We start from the raw sequence: 22,591 nt of genomic DNA on the forward strand, positions 1-22,591 counted from the left end.
TTTCGTGCTAACCATAATATTATTTAGTGTGTAATTTTGGATAGGAATAAACTGTAAGCTACATAAATGATCACTAACTTAATATATTCTAAAGCTTAATATAATGAATGATAGGTATAATGCATCTAAACATGCAAATAATTGTTCTCAAACTATTATGGATATACAAATGAACGCGCGAGGTACATGTTTAATTCGTCTAATTATAGGAATATTTTACATATAGTAACATTATGAAAATTAAATAAAATCTTTCGATAAAAGAAATGCATATATAACTCTACAGAGTAGACTATAAAATGAAAAGCGGCTGGAACCATTTGGTTTCTGAAATTTCAATGCTATTGTAATATCATATCCATGGATAATTTTGTTAAATTATGTTGCAAAGGCACAATCTCTTTTTCAATAATCTACAAAAATGTGTGCTTTCCAGATGTCATCAGACAGTTTTGCTTTTTTTGTGACATCACAAAAGCATACCCGAAAAACGAAAGGATAGTCAGGTAGTTGGGTTGCGTTTGTTGACTTTTAACCAATGTAGAACTGAGAAAATACTTTTGAATATAAAAATAGAATAACAAACACTTCGGGAATAGTTAAAATTAGTTTGAATTGAAAAAAAAAAATCAAGAATCTATATATATCAACTGTAAGAAAACATTTATCTAGAAAAACTCTTGAATTGATATTTTCATTAACACTTATTAATCCATTCGACTACTATCATGATAATTATAACTGTGGTGCCAAAGAACTACAAAATGTTAGAAACTCAAATCAGTTTAAGCTGAAAAAGGGAAATGACTTATTATTGAATACTTAAAAGGACAATCATATAAACATAAAGATGGAATGAAGCTTCATTTCTCAAATATCTTTTACAGACATTGCATGTTTCTATCAAATGGTAATCTTCTACAAAATCAAAAGCAACAATAAACATTCTGCATTTGAAGCAAGCTCTCTTGCAACAAAAAGCTACCATAAGCAGAAATGACATCTTTGCGAATAGATTAATCAACACAGTATTTTTCTGTTTATTATGTAGATATTCAATATGTTTAAAACATAACTATTTAGTCACCTATATATCAACGAGTTTATTAGGATATAAACTCAGCAAATGCGATACGTATCACTGTATGTAATAACATTTAAACGGTATTGCGAAGCATTTAATTTCAAAGTTTTGAATGTGTTTCAATGACTAATAAATTTCAAAATATACATTTTTTATGTAAGCTATAGCAGAACACACAATTAAATAAGTCGCTAAATCTTCGTCAAGTAGTGAACACACACAGTCTTAAAAACACATATATAATCTTCGAGACACTTTAATGATTTTTGACTAAGGCTATAGAACAAACAATTACATAAGTCGATAAGACTTTGTCAAGTAGTGAACATCAATCGCAAAAACACACATAGCATTTACCTTCGATACACTTAAATGATTTTCGACTTCGGCTATAGCAGAACACACAATAACATAAGTCGTCAAGACTTCGTCAAGTAGTGAATACACAGTCGTAAAAACACATATAGCAGTTACCTTCGATACACTTAAATGATTTTCGACTTAGGCTATAGCAGAACATACAATTACATAGTCATTGAGAACTCGCCTTGAGTAATAAACACGTACAGTCTTAAAAGACATCTAGCAGTTACCTTCGTTACACTTAAATGATTTTCGACTTAGGCTATAGCAGAACATACAATCACATAGTCATTGAGAACTCGCCTTGAGTAATAAACACATACAGTCGTAAAAGACATCTAGCAGTTACCTTCGTTACACTTAAATGATTTTCGACTGCAGTTGGCTTCTCTGACTTGATAGATTCGTCGTCATTTATATCATGTAAACTGCCTGTAATATCTGACGGCTCCTTTGTTAGCATCTCAATCAGCTCTCTCTTGTCATGTTCATGTCTTTCTTGTTCAAGCTAAATGCATTAGAGGGATAATTATTTGATAACAAAATTGATTAATTTTACGTTTACTTTATTGCATATACATACTAAATTAGAACAAAATAACATTCAATAATACTTTCTAATTTTATTTACACTTCAATTTTTAGCATGAAATCAGGTGTATGGAAAGAAAGAGAGATTGGCAGCTAATATCGATAAAAATATGTACAATCCTTTCATAAATTTGTTTCAATTTTGTAAAGAGGTAGAGCCAATTTAATCTGCATTTATCTTATACAATATCCCATTTCAAAATCAAATTACAATTTATTTTTAATTTACAGTATCTCATTCATATGACTTATTTTTTAAACGTTACCAAAGTATGCCCGCCTAAAAATGGTCAAAAACGTAGTTACGTGTGATCTTTTTAAATCGAAACGTTACTTCGAGGACAAAATGGCCCAAGATAGCAGTCAACTTCCAGACATATTAAAACCACAATACAAATCCGGGAAATAAAAGTAGAAACAAGACAATATATCCAAATACACAATACTTAGGGACGTCATATTTTAGCCTATGATATTTACAATATATGCTGTTCTTTTATTGGCTGAAAGACGAATCATTTGATTCTGACTTAATTATGCTTTCGTGTAGAATATAGGAAGCAACACATTCCTAATGAATGCAACACGAACCGCTATTTGTTTGCAATGTTTGTATACTTCGTACAAACGATTGTGCTTAAAAAATATCGCAAATGATATTGATCATAGTAGTTGACTATCTTGACCAATGTGTATAAAGTTTGATTTCCACGATTCATACACAATGTGATGGTCACTTGATTGCATTTCGTTTAAAATATAAAAATATGCGATTAATACTAATATAAAAACAGAATTATATTACTGTATCTAAAAAGGTCGTTACAAAAGAATTAATTCCATGATATAAAAAAACATTTTAAAAAGTTTTTGAACAACTAACTAATACATGCGTAGAAGACTGATTTAGCAATGTCCACTTCCTTTACATAGTATTTTTTCTAAATACTTAATGTTATTTATGGATAAGTGTACCATTGGCAATCATACTACATCTCATTTTATTAGGTACGATATATGTATAAAATATAGCTTAGATTATGTTAATATGGTAAACTGTGAAATTGCAGTTTATGAATTACATATTTTTGTGTTAGTATTCTGTTTAATTAGAAGCTGGCTATATGTCAATGAGACAATGAAACAATACAAAAAAGGACAAATTTGTTGATACATAACCATATGTATTTGAAAAACCAATTGCAATTGAAGCAAAACGAATAAACGTTAAATTTTATAGTCATATGATGTTTATTGAAAGTTTAAATAAACCATTGTTTCCAGAAATTGTTAATATGTTGAACATTTTCTAAATGAATGGATTATACTTGAAGCTAACATCAAGCAATAACAAAAGCCCATGTGAGCGAAACAATAAGACTATCTTATCATACATTATTTCAAAGTAAACTGTTAATAGTGAATTATTAATATGTTAAAACTGAAGAAGCAAACCATGTTGTGGGAACTAGTTTAAGATACATACCACGTGGTAGATCACGTGAAAGGTTTATAAGCAAGTGAATGGATAGATGGGTTCAAACGCCTTACCCACAACTTACCGTATGTAATAAACTGGCATCCTTTAATTTTAAATGATTAAAACATTAAATATAAGACGAACGAATTTCTCAAAAATAACGGACAAATGAACTGCAAACAATCACGTTAATTTCCAATGACAATCAACGATGAAGGTTAAAGCAGAGTCTTTAAAGATTAAAACAGATGATACTGCATCATTTAAAAAACATCGGAACTGTCAATCAACCTATGGTAAACTTATGGTAAACCTCTCATTGGGTTAAAACGAAGCAGCAAATTAAAGCTATCATCAATACAGTTTTAAAGCAATAGTTTAATACAGCATTAAATTACTTAAGCCTGCAAACCATGATAATTCAAAACCAGTTAATTAACGAGCTTGTTAATATCAATTATTTGTATAAAGAATGAGATACCTGATCAATCTTTTTCTGTATTTGAGAAGCTTGGTATTTCTGAGAAATGTGAATAAAATTTCGTAACAATTTATTATCTTTGTTACCTTGAATTTTAGATATTTTTCAACTGAGTCTTTCTAATGCATTTGTCCATACAACTGTATGGACTTCGTTTTATACACTGCCAAGATTGGCATACTTTAAAACAATACAAAAAACTGAAAGAAGATCGTTTTTATGACAAAAAGTATAATTATATTTCGATAACGAACACCCTATTTTCACTCACTGCTGTGGCTAAACCCTCTCCCATATTTTGAGTTGTGTAATATAATTTGTTGATAACCGCATGAAAATCAATTGATTTTAAGGAGAGAATCGTATTGATTTTTACCCTTTTCCCTTCTTCTTCTTCTTCTGCATCCGCTTGATCTTGCTTCTGGGTTTCGTCGTACGACATAGCTACTATAGCTAAAATCAAATTGACGAGATAAAACGATCCTAGGAATATCACTATCATGAAATATAAACAATACCAAGGACCTTGTGCTCGCAAAATCTACAATATAAGTAAAAATGAGTTAATGTCTTTTTAATAGAATGGAAATGGGGAATGTGTGAAAGAGACAACAACCCTACCTAGGAACAAAAAAACATTCGAAGGCAACCAATAGATCTTCAACACAGCAAAAAAATGAAACTTTCTCTTGACCATTGGTCAATAGCATACTCAAAACCCCTTTCGTATTGTTTTGTTATAAATACTAGTAAGTTTGATTCTATATATTTTAAAATAACTAAAAATAATAATGAGATATTGAAATGATTAAAAAATGAAAACAACACTTATAAAATTCATGCCTCCGTCCAAAGCGCATTTCTGGATTCACATTCGTCAGGAATGCTAAAGGTCGAATATTTGAAGCCAATGACGTATAAGAAGTGAAACAGTTGAAAATCTGTATGACCGAAAATAGCTAAATCCATCAATGGTCAACTTTGTCTGAGAAATTTTAGAACTTCTATTAATGAAATAGTACTTGAGTTAATCAAGGCAGATCAATGAATGAAACTTACCAGTTGGTATAAATTTTCCCAGTAATCTTGCGTCATCAGTCTAAAGGATAACAGCAGTGACACTCCAAAGTTGTCATAATGAGTGTAGTTGTAGTTTGGATTCGAATGTGTGCCATTCATACATCTGTATCCGTCTTTGCACTTTCTAAAAACAATAACAGAAATACACCTAATTGATTTTATTGATTAAAGAATAAATAACTACATTTTCTATTTTATTTTTTTCGGATGACTGATGTGTCTGATTTTCTTTTGTTATGATTTATATTCGCATTCTTACGTGAAACAAAATTTCCGCTTTGAACTTTGATTTTGGAGACAAAAAAAGCTAAATGGTATTGGGTTTCCTATTATTTTAAGGCCGTACGGTGACTTATATGTGTTCATTTCTATGTCATTTGGTCTCTTGTGACAAATTGTCTCATTGGCAAGTATATGTAAATTATAATTTTAAAGGAATTACTCCAATATCACATACCCAGCACCGGTGTCATTTCCGCACATTGTAAACTCATCACCGGCTTTAACCTCCCAGTGTTCTAAAAATAAAATCAGTTAAAGACTTCATTTCAAATTGCTCTTTAGTGCCAATATAACCGAAACAGGCTATAAACGCACGCAATTTAATTGATATATTCTTGAAAGTTAAATATTTATTTCTTAATAATTATATTTTTACATTAAATGTACATAGTTATATTTACATATTAAATATTAAATAATAAATGGACTCAGAGTTACTGAAAGTTTTACTGAGTTCTTATAGCGAGTATTAAATGACGTTGTGGCACTTTTTCAAACAAACAAATAATTAGTTACTGATTGAAATTTTCAATTCACAAAGTAGCTACTTGTATTTTGAACTTTAAATCTGAAAATGTTAACACAACTTCCTGTTTTGTCTTCAGACCTCTAAGATAATATTACTATTAATTGAAACATTTTTTTTTTTAAATTGGAAGAGAGGAGAAACATACCTTCGTCCATCACCCAATCAAACCATTCAGTATTACTCATGTTCGTGTTTTGTGCACCGCTTTCGTTTAAAGCCAATTTTACACATTTATGACGCAATGCTCCCATGTAAAGTTGCATTCCAATCAAGGCAAAAATGGATAACATAAAGATTGAAAGTATAATGACATCACGTAGCCGTCTAACGGCCTCGAGTAAGGCACCCACAATGGTTTTCAACCCTGCAAATAGAGATTTTCAATGAATCTACTGGTGCCATGATTATGGAAACGATTTTATTTTACAGCTTCGCATGAACAATTATTTATAAATTCCTTCAAATTGTTTCACATGCGATTGAGGGAATGGACCCTCTTTTAATAGTCTATACCCTAAGCGCCTGTGACTCGTTTAACTAAATTATTTGTGCATTATATAATGATATTAAAAAACAATAATAATTGTGTATACTTATTTAGCTTGAAAAGTAAATTTTCGGTAAGATTGATCTCGCGACTCTGAAAATTCGAGTAAATCTAGAAATATATAAAGATCCGCTACAAAGTAACAACACTTGGTCAGCACCTTATAAGGAACATTCATGCCATGTTTGGTTTCATTCCATTCAGTGGTTATCTAAAAGAAGTCATTTGTATGCATTTCCCATAGGGTCCTATGTTAAACTAAGTCCCCCGCTGGCGGCCATCTTGGATGATGGATCTGCAACAAAGTAACAACACTTGGTCAGCACCTCATAGGGAACGTTCATGCCATGTTTGGTTTTATTCCATTCAGTAGTTCTCTAAAAGAAATCATTTGTATGCATTTCCCATAGGGTCCAATGTTAAACTAAGTCCCCCGCTGGCGGCCATCTTGGATAATGGATCCGCTACAAAGTAACAACACTTGGTCAGCACTTTATAAGGAACATTCATGCCATGTTTGGTTGCATTCCATTGAGTGGTTCTCTAAAAGAAGTCATTTGTATGCATTTCCTATAGGGTCCTATTTTAAACTAAATCCCCCGCTGGCGGCCATCTTGGATGATGGATCGGCTACAAAGTAACAAAACTTGGTCAGCACCTTATAAGGAACATTCATGCCATGTTTGGTTTTATTCCATTCAGTGGTTCTCCAGAAGAAGTTCAAAATGTAAAAAGTTAACGACGACGACGACGACGACGGACGACGACGGACGACGGACGACGAACGCCAAGTGATGAGAAAAGCTCACTTGGCCCTTTGGGCCAGGTGAGCTAAAAATGATTAAAATTAACGATAACTTAGCCTTTGTTCATATGTCGTGCATCATTGCTATTCACCCGAACATTGTCTGGCTTATAACCTGGCAAAAACTAGCAACAGCGCGTAAACACAAAGAACACAAAATTTCGAATTGAAGGGAGATACAGTTTTAACTTTTATACAACATGATTGCTTTAAAGACAGTCAAGTTCATCACCTGTATTTGTTTCAGATAAAAAGGACTATTAATTAAGTAATAAATATTGCATTAAGGCATGATTATTTTAATTGTCTTAAGCATATTTAATGTTGATACAATATATCTAAAATAATATTTCATTTAAAATATGAAACCATAAATACTTATTGCTAAACTTTTTATACTCAGTTTATATAATTTTGTTTTTATTGGTACTGTCATATATTGCACGTTTAAACAAATCAATAGAAACTATGTGAATATTTCATATATTAACTTTCATATATTAACGAAGAAACCTTACTGAGTGTAAACAATACAAATGACTATATGGATTAATGAGGATTTCTAAGAGAACACAGATAAAATCTCTGAACCTTTACAGATAGAACAATGACACTGTTTCAAAATAGGCCCAAGTCAGTTTGATGACATGTAACATTTCTATAAAAGATTACCAACACATCATGGTTTCAGATGACCAACTGTGAATTTAGTATTATTCGTTGGGTACTCATTTTCGTGGATATAGGTAAATCAAGAACACATTGTCTGCTGGTTTATGCTGGTTTTGTCATAACTTCCAGGAATTTAAATATCCACGAAAATAATTAAATCCATTATACTACTAACATGAAGAAATCCTATAGAATTCAAGGTCATTTAAAACAACAAATATATATATGGTCAAAGATCATAGGGATCCGTCGCAAGTTTTATTTCATTTCATTGATATTTTTTAGCGGTTAGTTTAAATATGTTCACATTTCAAATATCAATAATTAAATTTGTTTTGTCGATTCCAGTAAAACTGATCACAGTGAAGCGAACCGAATTTGTGGTTTATTACATTAATTTATTTTTTTCAGTTTGTACAGAGAAAAATGTCAACAATATCAATCTCAGAATCATAAGTGGAACGCATTTCATTACTTGTATTCATATCAATAAAGTTTCCAATGAGACTTGGATTTATTTGACAAATTTCTTTTATTCTGTGTATGGTTAAATATGGGATTAGTTAAGATAACATGTTATAAACGTGCAACGGAACAAAGTGTACAATACGATTAAAAGGTACAGGGACACTACTTCTTCTTTAACAGTTCAATCAAATAAAGTCAAATTTGCGTTAAAACCATTCATCAGATATGAATTTCAAATGAAAACAGCAAAATAATAATAATGTGAAATTGTGTATATTGTGTTTCAAAAACAAACATTTAAAAGTTAAAATAAGTATTACTAGTAACTATGTTTTCCGTTATCTGTTAAGCAAACTGTTAGTGAAAGAAATTTCATGCATGCCGTGGTATTTAGTAAATAATATAAATCTACTTTTGGTGCTGTTCTACAAATTAGGCGTTGTTATTAGGATATGAATTTGCAAACGCTAACTGTTGGTGCAATCACACATCTGAGTCATAAAATGTGCAAAGTTCACATCATTCATTTCAAATCAATTCTTTTTTTGAATTGTTAGAAAATATCTTTTCTAAGAAAACCAATTTGATGTGTTTTTGCACATTTTAAGATGCAGATAATCTTTTCATACCTGGTATCACGGCAACAGTCTTAAGAGCTCGGAGAACTCGAAATGTTCGAAGTGCTGAAAGGTTACCTAGGTCAACACCCATGGTTATATATCTGAAATAACGATTATGCTTCATATTTTATTTTTTTTGTCAGACACAAAACAAATACCTGGTACTACAGCCACTGTTTTAAGAGCTCTAAGTACACGAAATGTTCTAATGGCGGCAAGGTTACCTATTAGGTCCTTTGGAAGCAACATGGTAACATATCTGAAACAAAATTAGGTTGTGCTAATAAGGAAGAACATAAATAACTAAACCATCTGTGTGAATGTTCTACTTTAAATATCAAAAATAAAATATTTACTAAAATCCAAGATTTTATTTCAAGAGTTAGAAACAAAAAAAATGTTTTATGATTTTGTCAAATTTCCTATTTTTATCCAGAATTTTACAAAATGACTGAAATATAAATTTTAAATTTTGCTTAATTCAATATAAAACAAATGATTTAGACTATTCTTCAACAATATGAGATTTTACAATTGTAAAGTGAACATTTATAAAAAGATGACACGTGACTTTCAAAAGATTGTATCAAAGTCATGTGTAAATCTAATATAAAGCTTTATTTGAAAAAAAACATATATGGCACATGGCGCAGTCCACAAGCACAGCTTTTAGTTCAGAGTTCCTTTTGGAGACAAAGAAATATTCAATAAAGAAATATTCCAGAAAGTGACGAAAAGGCAAAAAAGAAAGTTTGAGTAAATGCGTCGAAATAGCATTAGATATCACAGAATGTCTCGACTCAAAGAAAATACAAAGTATTGTGACATTTTCAGCGACGTAACATTTAGATACAAATTTTAGAGATTTAAAAAAAATGAATAAACTGCCAGTGATTTTACAAAATGATTTATATGCTTATAATAAAAATTCATACATAACAAATAAACTACAAAACAAAGAAAGAATACATGCGCAAATTTGTATACTACATGCTGTAAAGGGTGACTGGAAACCGCAACAACAATGTATAAAATTTGGACAGCGACAAACAAGTCGTATCTCCAATATATTTGAGTAATTTGAGTCTATTAAAAAAAAAACAAGTTGAAAGTGCAAAAGTGGCGGATCCAGAAATGGCATACTCTAGTCATGTTTTAGTGATTACATATATAATCAACCACATTTTGCCACAAAAAGGGGACCCGGGTCCACCGCCCCCCTGGATCCACCTATGTGCAGTAAGGTTAAAAGCTTTTATGATAGAAGAAAAATAATATAAAGCATAAGAGGCTCTCTTCTTCGTCCTTGCTTTGTTTCGTAAACAGTATCACAGCTTCCATCGAATTAGTTAACAAGTACAGCGACAGTAATATATGAAATGATTGTAGATAAAATTGTGATATTTATGACTGTAATACTAAACTGTGGAAATAGACTACAAAAGTTGCAGCTGGACAGAATCCATTGTGCTTAATAGACTGTTTAATGATACACATGTAATAAAATCTTATTTTCTAAGAGTACAAAATGTATATCAATTAAGGTCACATGTCAGAATCGAGTGGAGCAGGAACTGTTAACATTCTCGACCACCTGAGTTCACATCCAGTTGTTGATGGCACAATGGACACAAATATTTCACGGTTAATATTTGAATAAAGGCTTCACAACTGATGTCATTTTTATCGTCCTGAATATCATGAATAGACAAAGACCGAATCATGTAAGAAAGTATGCATCATTACTTAGTAAACTTTTACTCATTTAAAATTTAAAAAATAGGGGAAAATATTGCATCAAAAGTGTACAGAAGAAGTAAAATAACAATCAATTCAAACATAATTATAAATAAGTATAATATTAGACAAACTTATGATAAATATGATAACAAAACATATTTTATTATTACATACACATGCACTTGAACAGCAGGATATATAGATACATGGATTATCACACAATAATCTAAGCTCAAGATATAATTTTATAAGGATATGAAATATATCAACAACTTGTACATACATACCATGTGAATAACATAAGGCATATATTTTTTTTTTTTATAAATATTCTGATAATTACACGCGATAAGTGAAATATATTTGCACCATTAATTTTAACTGTACGTAAGTAAAACTTTTCTGCCCTGCTACATGTACATGTGAGAGAACGTGAATGCTTGTGGTGTCTCTATCAACATTTAAAAAAAAAACACGTTTTAATCTATAAATACTGTCACTAAAGTGTTCTTTATTATCATTAAAAAAAATCTCGAAAAAATATTCAAATTCTTTTTTGTCAATTGTTAAACTTGAAATAGAATAGTTAAAACTAAAATATTGTATTGAATACTTATAATAATTATATTTACAATTAAGATAAATATAACATTATTAAGCAAAATAAAGTAAATATTCTTTGTTTTTTAAGAAGAAACAGTTTTACTTTCATCTACTTAATCATGAGGACCTTCATTTATATATAAAATTGAGAACAAAAACGTGGAATGTGTCAAAGAGACAACAACCCGACCATACTGCAGAAAAAAATCCGGGACCACAAATAGGTCTTCAACCTAGCGAGAAAATTCGTCACGCAGAGGTATACAAAGCTTACTTACGCTAAAGATATAACAGTAAAATCTAACCAATTCCACAAATCTCTAAGGTACGTGAAAGGTTTAAGAATAAAACCTCTTGCTGTAATTTTAACAACTGCTTCTATTGTATAAATTCCTGTAAACACATATCTGAAATGAGAAGAGACAACACGTTCTTATGCTTGTTTTAGTAACCGTAATCTTAGACATAATGATATTTAGAAACGTCCATCCGATTGCCGTAATATTACATTCTATATGTGTATTTCATGACTAGCAATGTGCTTTTGAAACGTTAAAACCTTCTGTATTTGTTTGCATCTGTCCTAAGTCAGGAATCTGATGTTCAGTGGTTGTCGTTTGTTGATGTGGTTCATAAATGTTACCCGTTTCTCGTTTTTCTTATAGATTATAACGTTGGTTTTCTCGTTTGAATGGTTTTATAATAGTCATTTGTGTAGCCCTTTATAGCTTACTGCTCGGTGTGAGCCAAGGCTCATTGTTGGAGACGGTACTTTGACCTTTAATGGATTTATTTTACAAATTGTGACTTGGATGGAGAGTTGTCTCATTGGCACTCATACCACTTTTTCTTATGTCTATTAACTTCAGCTTTAGATATTCCTCGTTTCAGAATTCTAAATCTCAGACTGCCTTTTAACACGCCTTAAAATTTGTAAAAATAAAATAATATGTAAACGCAGTGATATCCTAGCGGTTCTGGAAATACACTCACAAGTACAGTAGGAACCATGCTATTGAAATCTAAAATTATTGATCATTCATCGTATGTAATCTGCGTGTAATAAAGTACAAAAAAGGTTCAATAACATATAGAAACAACATTTTAAAACATCAATGCGTCTTATTTTTGACCAAATAGCCCAATTCACTCTTAAAAGATGCATGGTCGGTGTGTTAATTAATATTCAACTTTCCTCGTTTATATTTTTAAAACCAAAATGTCTCTACTGAAAATTGTAATTATTTTCATATTTGTCTTTACTGATACTTGACTTATTGGCAATCATACCACAGATTGTATGTCTGCAAACTTTTAAAAACCAGACAATCACTTATGAACGTTATCACCAATATCATTTCTTTGGTATTCACATAGTATTTATATTTGGCAAACAATATCAAATCTACGTTGTGTATGACTGCAACGGTGACCCATGTGACACTTATTAAACGCTATATTACCTATATATCATAGAAAACAATCATCAAAATATCATTAAATACATTTTTGTATCAGATATACATATTATTAAAATCATTCCGAATAACACTAAATGATTTATTAATATTTTAATATGAAATAACTATATGACTTCTGTATCAGCTAATAATCGTAAACTTCCATTGTCAATATTAACAGTAGGTATTACATTGTGTCCATTGGAAACATTTCTTAATCTAGTTCAAGCAAACTTGCTTGTTTTACAGTTGCCCGATATATCAAAATTCATTTCGCTTCAAAATTCATTGACCCCATGTACAGTTATAGGCCAAACGAACAATAACAAACCAAATTTAAATTAAGCAAAAGACAGATTTTGCCCAGTTGTCAGCACTTCGGGGTTGACATGAATATCAATTATATGGTCATTTTTATAAATTATCTGTTACAAAAATTTTGGGTCCTCAATGCTCTTCAGCTTTGTACTTGTTTGGCTGTATAACTATTTTGATCTGAGTGTCACTGATGAGTCTTGTGTAGACGAAACGCGCGTCTGGCGTATTAAATTATAATCCTTGTACCTTTGATAAATATTTGCGTCATAACATTTCCCATCTAGCCTATAACCAAGATGACAAACAAGCATGTTTTTGTTGCTTTTTCTTTTCAACTTTTTAAAACTCCAATGTTCAATCTTTTTTCCATAATCACATAAAAATATTCGATGAAACATCCCAATTCAGACGTTTTGAAAGTTTTCGCTCTCCATCCCCTAATTATCACTCAATATTTTGTCAAATTTGTCATCTTTTGGTATGTGTATGTATACATGCTTCAAATGATTTTGTTTGTGTGCAACTGGTAGTGCGATTGTTTAAATCGCCCCTTGGTATCCCCAGTTTCTATTTTTAGGAAGTGCAAATATTTAGAAAAATATAATACTTACTCAATATAATCTCCGTACTTTTTATCCTCCGGCATGGCCATGAAGACACAGTTAACAATAATGGTTATAATCACAAGGGCATTAAACAGAGTAAAAAAGTTAAGGAAATCATTCAAAAGAAAGTCATACATCAATGAAATTTTTTTTCTTGACTATACAGTAAAGTTTTCTTTATTTGCTCTTTAAAGAGTTCGGGTATATTAACACACCATCTCAACGCATTTTGAAAATCACCCATCCCTAAAAAATGAAAATATTCAAGGAGCAATAATTATTTCATCACTAAAAAGTATTCTATAATATACAATTCAATGATCAATACATATTAACACGTTTGATAAGCAAATGCATTTCATAGACGTTTTGAAATGGCAGAAATGAATGATGAACTGTCCAAAGTATGTGTTAGACCATACGTGATTTACGTGTTTTTCAGCATCACATGTACATATATATAATAAAAATCCGTCATCACCTGAAAATATGTATAAAGTATGCAAACATATGCGGAATTCTACAGTGAAACTATATCTATATATATATTATGAAAAAGGAACATATTTGTAGGAGTTGTAGGACAATGCATACTCATTTCCAAGTTATTGTTTGTACTTGAAACGTATCATAATGGCAAACAGTGTTCTCCAAGGGAAAATGAAAACGTAATCAAAATACAAAAATCAATAAAAACTATATAATAATATGTCATCTCTCATATTAGTAGTTTCACTTTTTCACTTAGCCTTCTTTGACGGATGAAATTTGAGATTGTGGATTTTTATAATATTTATTCCTTTTTGACATATGAAAGAGAATAAAAATCCTTTTAACCCTTGTTTTCATCTAGGTTATACTAAGTTGTGCTTTGTAATTAATATCAAAATTACAACTGCATTCATCACTAAGAATTTATGTTAAAATGTATTGGAAAAATAGATTAAAATTGTATTTTTTATTTGCTAGGTCGTTCAGGCATTATTAAGTTTCAGCGATGATATCGGTTTCCTTGACGCAACCTCTATTTAAAGTTAACGACTGGTTTATTTATAGCGTCATCCTAAAGGAAATCGATATTGGTAGACTTGATTCCAAATATGATAAACTATATTAGCTAAGAATGCGTCTCACTCAGTTAAATGTCAACTCAAATATCGTACGACTGTGTAAGTTTGCATTGATCGAAGTGATATAATACAACATATACAATACTATTAGATCAGGTCGTTCCTAACGCTTTATACAATGCGCTAGAAATCTTTCAAATTGTTTTGTATCTAAATTAATCATATAAAGCATTGGGATGTTAAATTAGCTGCTGTATCCAATGAATATAATGTTTCGGAAACTTTCATTTGAAATTTTGACAAAGAGTTAAAGTGATTAATCCGCTCCAAGTCTCGCAGTGTTTTTTTTCTTCATGTTTTTAAGAGAAATTGTGATGACTCTGCTTTCTGCTAAAACATTTCCTCGATATCAAATGGAATTGATTGCAACCTTGTAAAAAGACGGCTATTTATTTCAGGATCTAGGCTCCTGTTTGAATTGTTTAACACTTGTCATGTTGGGGCCCTTTATTTAGCTCGGTGTTCGATATTAGCCAAGACTCCGTGTTGAAGACCGTACTTTGACCTATAATTGTTTACTTTTAACATAGTGTGACTAGGATGGAGAGTTGTCCCATTGGCACACATACCAAATCTTCTTATATCATCTATTGAATCAGATACAATCGTAACGTAATTAAATAATCAATATGCTTATGACTATATTCTTTTGTTGTTCCGTTTTTTTTATGCGATTTTAAAAAGGATATGGATGAACTAATAAATATAAAGCTATTCTTCTAAAAGGGTTGAAAGGACTCAGGAGAAACAGGGCATTTGTAGCACTAAATCGGTATATGCTTTTGTCTTTTCCTATCACACAAAATGTCTGAAATAGAAAAAAATAAATAATATGAAACGACCAAGTGTAGATACTTTTTCTTTTTGTCATTTTGTTAATTGTGTTTTGTGCTTGAAGACAATCTTATGAATCAATCCCGTACTTTCTAATGTTTAAAAAGTTGATCGTATGTAAAAACTAGAGGCTCTAAAGAGCCTGTGTCGCTCACCTTGGTCTATGTGACTATTAAACAAAGGAAGCAGATGGATTCATGACAAAATTGTACTTTGGTGATGGTGATGTGTTTGTACATCTTACTTTACTGAACATCCTTGCAGCTTACAATTATCTCTATCTATAATGAAGTTGGCCCAGTAGTTTCAGTGGAAAATGTTAGTAAAAATTTACAAATTTTATAAAAATTGTTGAAAATTGACTATAAAGGACAATAACTCCTTAGGGGGTCAATTGACCATTCGGTCATGTTGACTTATTTGTAAATCTTACTTTGCTGAACATTATTGCTGTTTACAGTTTATTTCTATCTATAATAATTTTCAAGATAATAACCAAAAACAGTAAAATTTCCTTAAAATTACCAATTCAGGGGCAGGAACCCAACAACGGGTTGTCCGATTTATCTGAAAATTTCAGGGCAGATAGATCTTGACCTGATAAACAATTTATCCCCCTGTCAGATTTGCTCTAAAGGCTTTGGTTTTTGAGTTATAAGCCAAAAACTGCATTTTACCCCTATCTTCTATTTTTAGCCATGGCGGCCATCTTGGTTGGATGGCCGGGTCATCGGACACATTTTTTAAACTAGATACCCAAAAGATGATTGTGGATAAGTTTGGATTAATTTGGCCCAGTAGTTTCAGAGGAGAAGATTTTTGTAAAAGATTACTAAGATTTACGAAAAATGGTTAAAAATGGACTATAAAGGGCAATAACTCCTATATGGGTCAACTGACCATTTCGGTAATGTTGACTTATTTGTAAATCTTACTTTGCTGAACATTATTGCTGTTTACAGTTTATTTCTATCTTTAATAATTTTCAAGATAATAACCAAAAACAGTAAAATTTCCTTAAAATTACCAATTCAGGGGCAGCAACCCAACAACAGGTTGTCAGATTCATCTGAAAATTTCAGGGTAGATAGATCTTGACCTGATAAACAATTTTCTAATAGTCAGATTTGCTCTTAATGCTTTGGTTTTTAAGTTATAAGCCAAAAACTGCATTTTACCCCTATGTTCTATTTTTAGCCATGGCGGCCATCTTGGTTGGTTGGCCGGGTCCCTGGACACATTTTTTAAACTAGATACCCCAAAGATAATTGTGGCCAAGTTTGGATAAATTTGGCCCAGTGGTTTCAGAGGAGAAAATTTTTGTAAAAGATTACTAATATTTACGAAAAATGGTTAAAAATTGACTATAAAGGGCAATAACTCCTATATGGGTCAACTGACCATTTCGGTCATGTTGACTTATTTGTAGATCTTACTTTGCTGAACATTATTGCTGTTTACAGTTTATCTCTATCTATAATAATATTCAAGATAATAACCATATAACGGCAAAATTTCCTTAAAATTGCCAATTCAGGGGCAGCAACCCAACAACCGGTTGTCCGATTCGTCTGAAAATTTTAGGGCAGATAGATCTTGACTTAATAAACAATTTAACCCCATGTCAGATTTGCTCTAAATGCTTCGGTTTCAGAGTTATAAGCCAAAAACTGCATTTGACCCCTATGTTCTATTTTTAGCCATGGCGGCCATCTTGGTTGGTTGGCCGGGTAACCGAACACATTTTTTAAACTAGATACCCCAATGATGATTGTGGCCAAGTTTGGTTAACTTTGGCCCAGTAGTTTCAGAGGAGAAGATTTTTGTAAAAGTTAACGACGACGGACGACGGACGCCGGACGCCGGACGACGCCGGACGACGACGGACGCCGGACGCCAAGTGATGAGAAAAGCTCACTTGGCCCTTCGGGCCAGGTGAGCTAAAAAATGAGCTGTTATATCGCTGTTCTAGATTAGTTTGGTGATTTAACGTTAACACATGATGTTTAATTCACCGGAACATAACATTTTGTGGTTTGCCATTTATTGTTTGCTGCCTCCCATGTTGGTTTCAAGTTTTTTGTGTAAGCATTGATTAGATCGTTTGTACAATCTTCTTAAATGTCTTGTATACGATGGAATGATATCCATTGGCAATCTTACCATAACATCTCACTTTCACATATATATGTAAACGTCAATTAATGTTATTTAAATTATGTATTCCTTACCATATGTGGATCATAATACTCATCAAGGTCTTCTATTGGTTTACCGACGAATTCTGGAGGAAAGTCATCAATTAATTCTCTAGGTAGTTTCTTGCCAGCCTCAAATTTTGGTTCTGGTTTGGGTTCTTCTTCGTGGTGAGGTAATTCCTCCTCCTCTCCCTCTTCAGCCGCCTGTTTATCAGCCTTTTTAATCGCCTTAAGATCATTTATATTGGCGTGAATGGTAGCCAGAGATTCGGGGGTGAAGAGGACGAAAGGGGCCGTATCTTCTTCTTCCTCCAGCATATCCATCTTAAATGTCAGTTTGACCTTCCGTTATCTACACCATTTTCTGAAAAATGCAAAAAGGCAAACAAATGATTGAGCATTAATTTGGCTATTTCATAATCCTACTAGTGCTTTCCAACTTCGTTACTTTAGCTTCAATAAGTTTAAGCCTAAATAGTCCATCAAATATATTTGAGAGTTTTCGTATTCAACGTCTTTTCTTTACTTGAAACTCTTTCGTTTGTCTACTAATTATGATTGATGAACAGTATCTGTTCATTTATGTCATAATTAAGATTCAACAGAACAAATTTGTCTGAAAAACAGTTTACCAAAGTAATACAATCCCTACAGAGAATATTGTACCTGTCTTGATGGATCTGCTTGTTAATTTCATATAATGTCATTTAGAATACGAATATATTATCATAAACAAAGAGAATATAGTGTTCACTATAACTGTAGCTTTCCCAAAACGAGGAATTACCATTTGTATGGTCTTAAATAAAGGCAACAGTAGTATACCGCTGTTCTTAAAATAACCCAAAACCTATGTTCTACAAAATGGTCAATACATTTTATATGTGTTCAAGTGATGTAAAAATATGAATATACAAACCAATGCAAGGGGCATCAATTGGGATATATATAATCTAAATACATGTACTGCTAGAAAAATGGTACATTGAAATGAACCAATATTGAAAAGTTTAAGTCAACCCTTGTGTCTTTCAGTTTTGTTTTTCAAACAGATCTTCACAGTCAACTTATATTCCGAGAACATAGGTGTGACTCAAGCCATCCCAACTTTGTCTGGGGTATCTTTTTACTGAATTTTAATTGGATAGATGCAACTATTAACAAAGGCAGCACTATGACATAATATACTAATTGAGTTTGCGAGTAAGCAACTCCACCCTTTATAGGACGTTTACATCATGCTAACACATACACCATAATAAAATTGAGAATTGAAATGGGGAATGTGCCAAAAAGACAACAACCCGACCATAGAAAAAACAACAGAAGAAGGTCATCAACAGGTCTTCAATGTAGCGAGAAATTCCCGCACCCGGAGGCGTCCTTCAGCTGGCCCCTAAACAAATATATACTAGTTCAGTGATAATGAACGCTATACTAATTTCCAAATTGTACACAAGAAACTAAAATTAAAAAAATACAAGACTAACAAAGGCCAGAGGCTCCTGACTTTGGACAGGCGCAAAAATGCGGCGGGGTTAAACATGTTTTTGAGATCTCAACCCTCCCCCTATACCTCTAGTCAATGTAGAAAAGTAAACGCATAACAATACGCACATTAAAATTCAGTTCAAGAGAAGTCCGAGTCAAATGTCAGAAGATGTAACCAAAGAAAATAAACAAAATGACAATAATACATAAATAACAACAGACTACTAGCAGTTAACTGACATGCCAGCTCCAGACTTCAATTAAACTGACTGAAAGATTATGATTTCATCATATGAACATCAGGCACAATCCTTCCCGTTAGGGATTTAGTATCATACCATCATAACATATATGAGAAGAACATAACCCGTGTCATGCCAACAACTGGTTTTTGAATAAATGTGTTTAGTTCCGATGCAAAGACCCTATAAGTGAATCAATATTAACGCCAAAATATGCAATCTTTAATGACCTGACAAGAGTATCGTAACTATATCCTTTCTTAATAAGTCTATTCAAAGATTTTGTTAGTTTTTGAGGTGAATACTGACACCTTTGTGCTTTATAAAGAATATTTCCATAAAAAAATGGATGTGAAATACCTGAACGTATAAGAAGTCTGCATGTTGAGCTATATTTACGAATGATGTCCTTATACCGATGATAAAATTTAGTAAATGTTTTGACTAGTTTGTGATATCAAAAACCCTGGTGTAATAATTTTTCAGTAATACATAAATTTCTCTCGTTAAAATCTAAAACATTGTAACATACACGAGCGAATCGTACAAGTTGAGATATATAAACATCGTAAGATGGTGACAATGGAACGTCACCATCTAAAAATGGATAATTAACGATAGGAAATGAAAAATCATCTCTTTTATCATAAATTTTAGTATTCAGCTTTCCGTTAGTGATATAGATATCAAGATCGAGGAAAGGGTGTTTATTAAAGCTGTCCTACGAAAGAGCTTTGTAAATGAACAATTTATATTTCAATTTAGTTGAAATGGTTAAAGCATTGTACAAAAAAAAAAAACTTAAATAAAATAATCTAACACACCAATTTGCATTTGCGAGTGATATTTAATCAAGATGAAATTTCCATCACTCAAGTTGGATTTGGATTTAGTGTTTCAGTAGGAGCAAGCCAATACAACTTTTCTAAAACAACTTTTTCATATACTTCAAAAACATTAAAGAATGAATAATATGTTACCTTTGTCATCCAATGTTTATCATGTGTGCATGGAACGATGCTGTGCTATTGGAAAACACCATGGTTTATTTAGAAAGTATATGGTGTACCAATTCATGACACACAATATTGAACGTAAATGAAAACAATTAAAGCAAAGGTTCAACGCGTTTATGTTGTTCTCTACTTTAAACGAATCCTTATTAATGTCTATGTTACGAAGAAGTCAAAATAGACTTTGGGCGTTTTGGTCGTTTTGAGGCAAAACTTCTATCACACTAGCGATACATTAAGTAAATTTTTGTTTCAAGATATTTGTTTATACTTTTTAAAGCTCTAAAGCGTCGAGAAGAACCTTTCAATACAAGCAAAACACGTATTTTATTACTTTTATCATGAATACGGAATATTCAGTTCCCCATATACATGCTTGTAAAATACTGTAAAAGCAAAAATGTATAAACATTGTAAAATTTTCAAATAAATGTCTGTTGGTTCTTTGTGTTGTTTGTTTGATGTTTCATTGATTTTTTCACATATTTTATTACATTCATAAATATTGTTCCAGTTCGTCGTAAGACAGATATAGCTGTATTTTGTAAATGATAACTTCCACTGGTAGTTGAATTAAGTCCAGATATGTCACGGTTATAATATGATTTGGATGTCTATTATGACAAAATACAGATTCTCTCATTTCGTCTTATTCGTATCCTAACCTGTTAACACAATTTTCTAACTTGAGAAACGTCAACCACTTAGTCATATCAAGATCAGTTGGGAAATAAGATAAGTAGATTTATAGAAAAGTTCAAACCAGTCAAGATATATCAAGAGAAGTGAGAAAAAGGCAATTTTCGTTTCATTATATTGTAATGGAAATAATATTTGGTAAAATATATCTAGTTGTTTCAGATAAAAAGTGGTCGATTTTATGTGATATAAGAAGCAAGTGTTGTACTTACTAACAACGATTTTCTTTGCAATAAAACAAAGCATTACTTTGTATGTATTACTGTACAGCTATAAAATGTTGTTTGTCTTCATCGTATTGATATTTAAATTTTGACATTGCACAAGGTCATGCTTTTCTCAAGCTGTTTATGATATCGTTACACTATTTCCTTTGAATTAGTTCTGATTGGTATTTAAGTTTAGTTCAACATGATTTATTTTTTAGTTGTAGTGATCTTTAAACTAATTAGAAGTGTTCAGTAAATGCTAGTTTCTTAGTACTTTTGTAGGTCGAATTTGAGCTTCGTATCGACCAAACGCGTCAAGCTCTTTCCAACTGATTTTAAAGTATATAATGCTGTGACACCATTGTCCCGGGTCAGAGTTTTTTTTTTTTTGTTCTCGGATGTGACTGGGGTTTCATTTTGAAGGTTGTGAAGAGTCCACAGAATGAGTTACTAGTTGTAATAAAGATGCATGAAAAAAGTTCAGGATAAGACTTAAAATTTTACGGAATATACCGTTTTTACTCACTAGCAAATAGTCCCTACGTGATCTTGAAATACTTAAGTAATAGTGGTTAAATGAATTAATTTGTATAATAATTTTCAGAAGGTGATTGTCCTATTTGCATGGAACCATTTTTGACAAAACTAATATATCGTAACATATAACACAACCGTTTTGAAAAAAAGCATGCACCGATTGCCAAATTAAGGTTACAACTAGCCTTGCTTGTTCCACGTTTTATTTAATCATAGAATAATATTAATTCATATAGATCTATGACAGCCACCTAACAAATTAGTGACTGAAAAGGCTTCTGTTTTAAAACAAGGTCTATTATAGTCATTTTCTGTTTTTTTTTTGTTTTCTTAACATTTAAAGGGTCTTATAACACTGTCAAAGTTTTTTTAGCAAGAAACTTGGCCAATGTTTTTGAAGTATTCTTTCATAGTGACAACCATAAAAAAAAACTTTGATCAAATTCCTTGAAACGTATCCTACTTGTTTTAAAACTTTGACGATAAATAAGCCAATCATAGAGCAGAAAT

At 31.6% G+C, this 22,591-nt stretch overlaps 1 protein-coding gene across 11 annotated transcripts in view; it reads right to left on the reverse strand.

Annotated features, from left to right (window-relative positions):
* Positions 1-22,591, reverse strand: part of LOC143067932 (sodium channel protein para-like) — a 99,281-nt gene that overhangs the window by 33,277 nt on the left and 43,413 nt on the right. For 7 of the 11 annotated variants that reach the window (XM_076241563.1, XM_076241572.1, XM_076241571.1 and 4 more), the window contains exons 3-13: positions 17,924-18,254; positions 15,548-15,666; positions 13,735-13,824; positions 11,624-11,752; positions 9,161-9,261; positions 6,036-6,254; positions 5,537-5,597; positions 5,059-5,203; positions 4,376-4,540; positions 4,000-4,038; positions 1,797-1,955 (exon numbers count right to left, since the gene is read on the reverse strand). In XM_076241563.1, the coding sequence (XP_076097678.1) occupies positions 1,797-1,955; positions 4,000-4,038; positions 4,376-4,540; positions 5,059-5,203; positions 5,537-5,597; positions 6,036-6,254; positions 9,161-9,261; positions 11,624-11,752; positions 13,735-13,824; positions 15,548-15,666; positions 17,924-18,214 (1,518 nt within the window). In that variant the 5' untranslated portion in view covers positions 18,215-18,254. Of the gene's footprint in view, positions 1-1,796; positions 1,956-3,600; positions 3,622-3,999; positions 4,039-4,375; positions 4,541-5,058; positions 5,204-5,536; positions 5,598-6,035; positions 6,255-9,011; positions 9,104-9,160; positions 9,262-11,623; positions 11,753-13,734; positions 13,825-15,547; positions 15,667-17,923; positions 18,255-22,591 lie in introns of all 11 variants that reach the window. The other 4 variants (XM_076241573.1, XM_076241567.1, XM_076241568.1 and 1 more) reach the window with 3 other exon arrangements.

This window comes from Mytilus galloprovincialis, chromosome 3 (assembly GCF_965363235.1).
Source record: "Mytilus galloprovincialis chromosome 3, xbMytGall1.hap1.1, whole genome shotgun sequence".
Classification (NCBI taxonomy): Eukaryota; Metazoa; Mollusca; class Bivalvia; order Mytilida; family Mytilidae; genus Mytilus; species Mytilus galloprovincialis.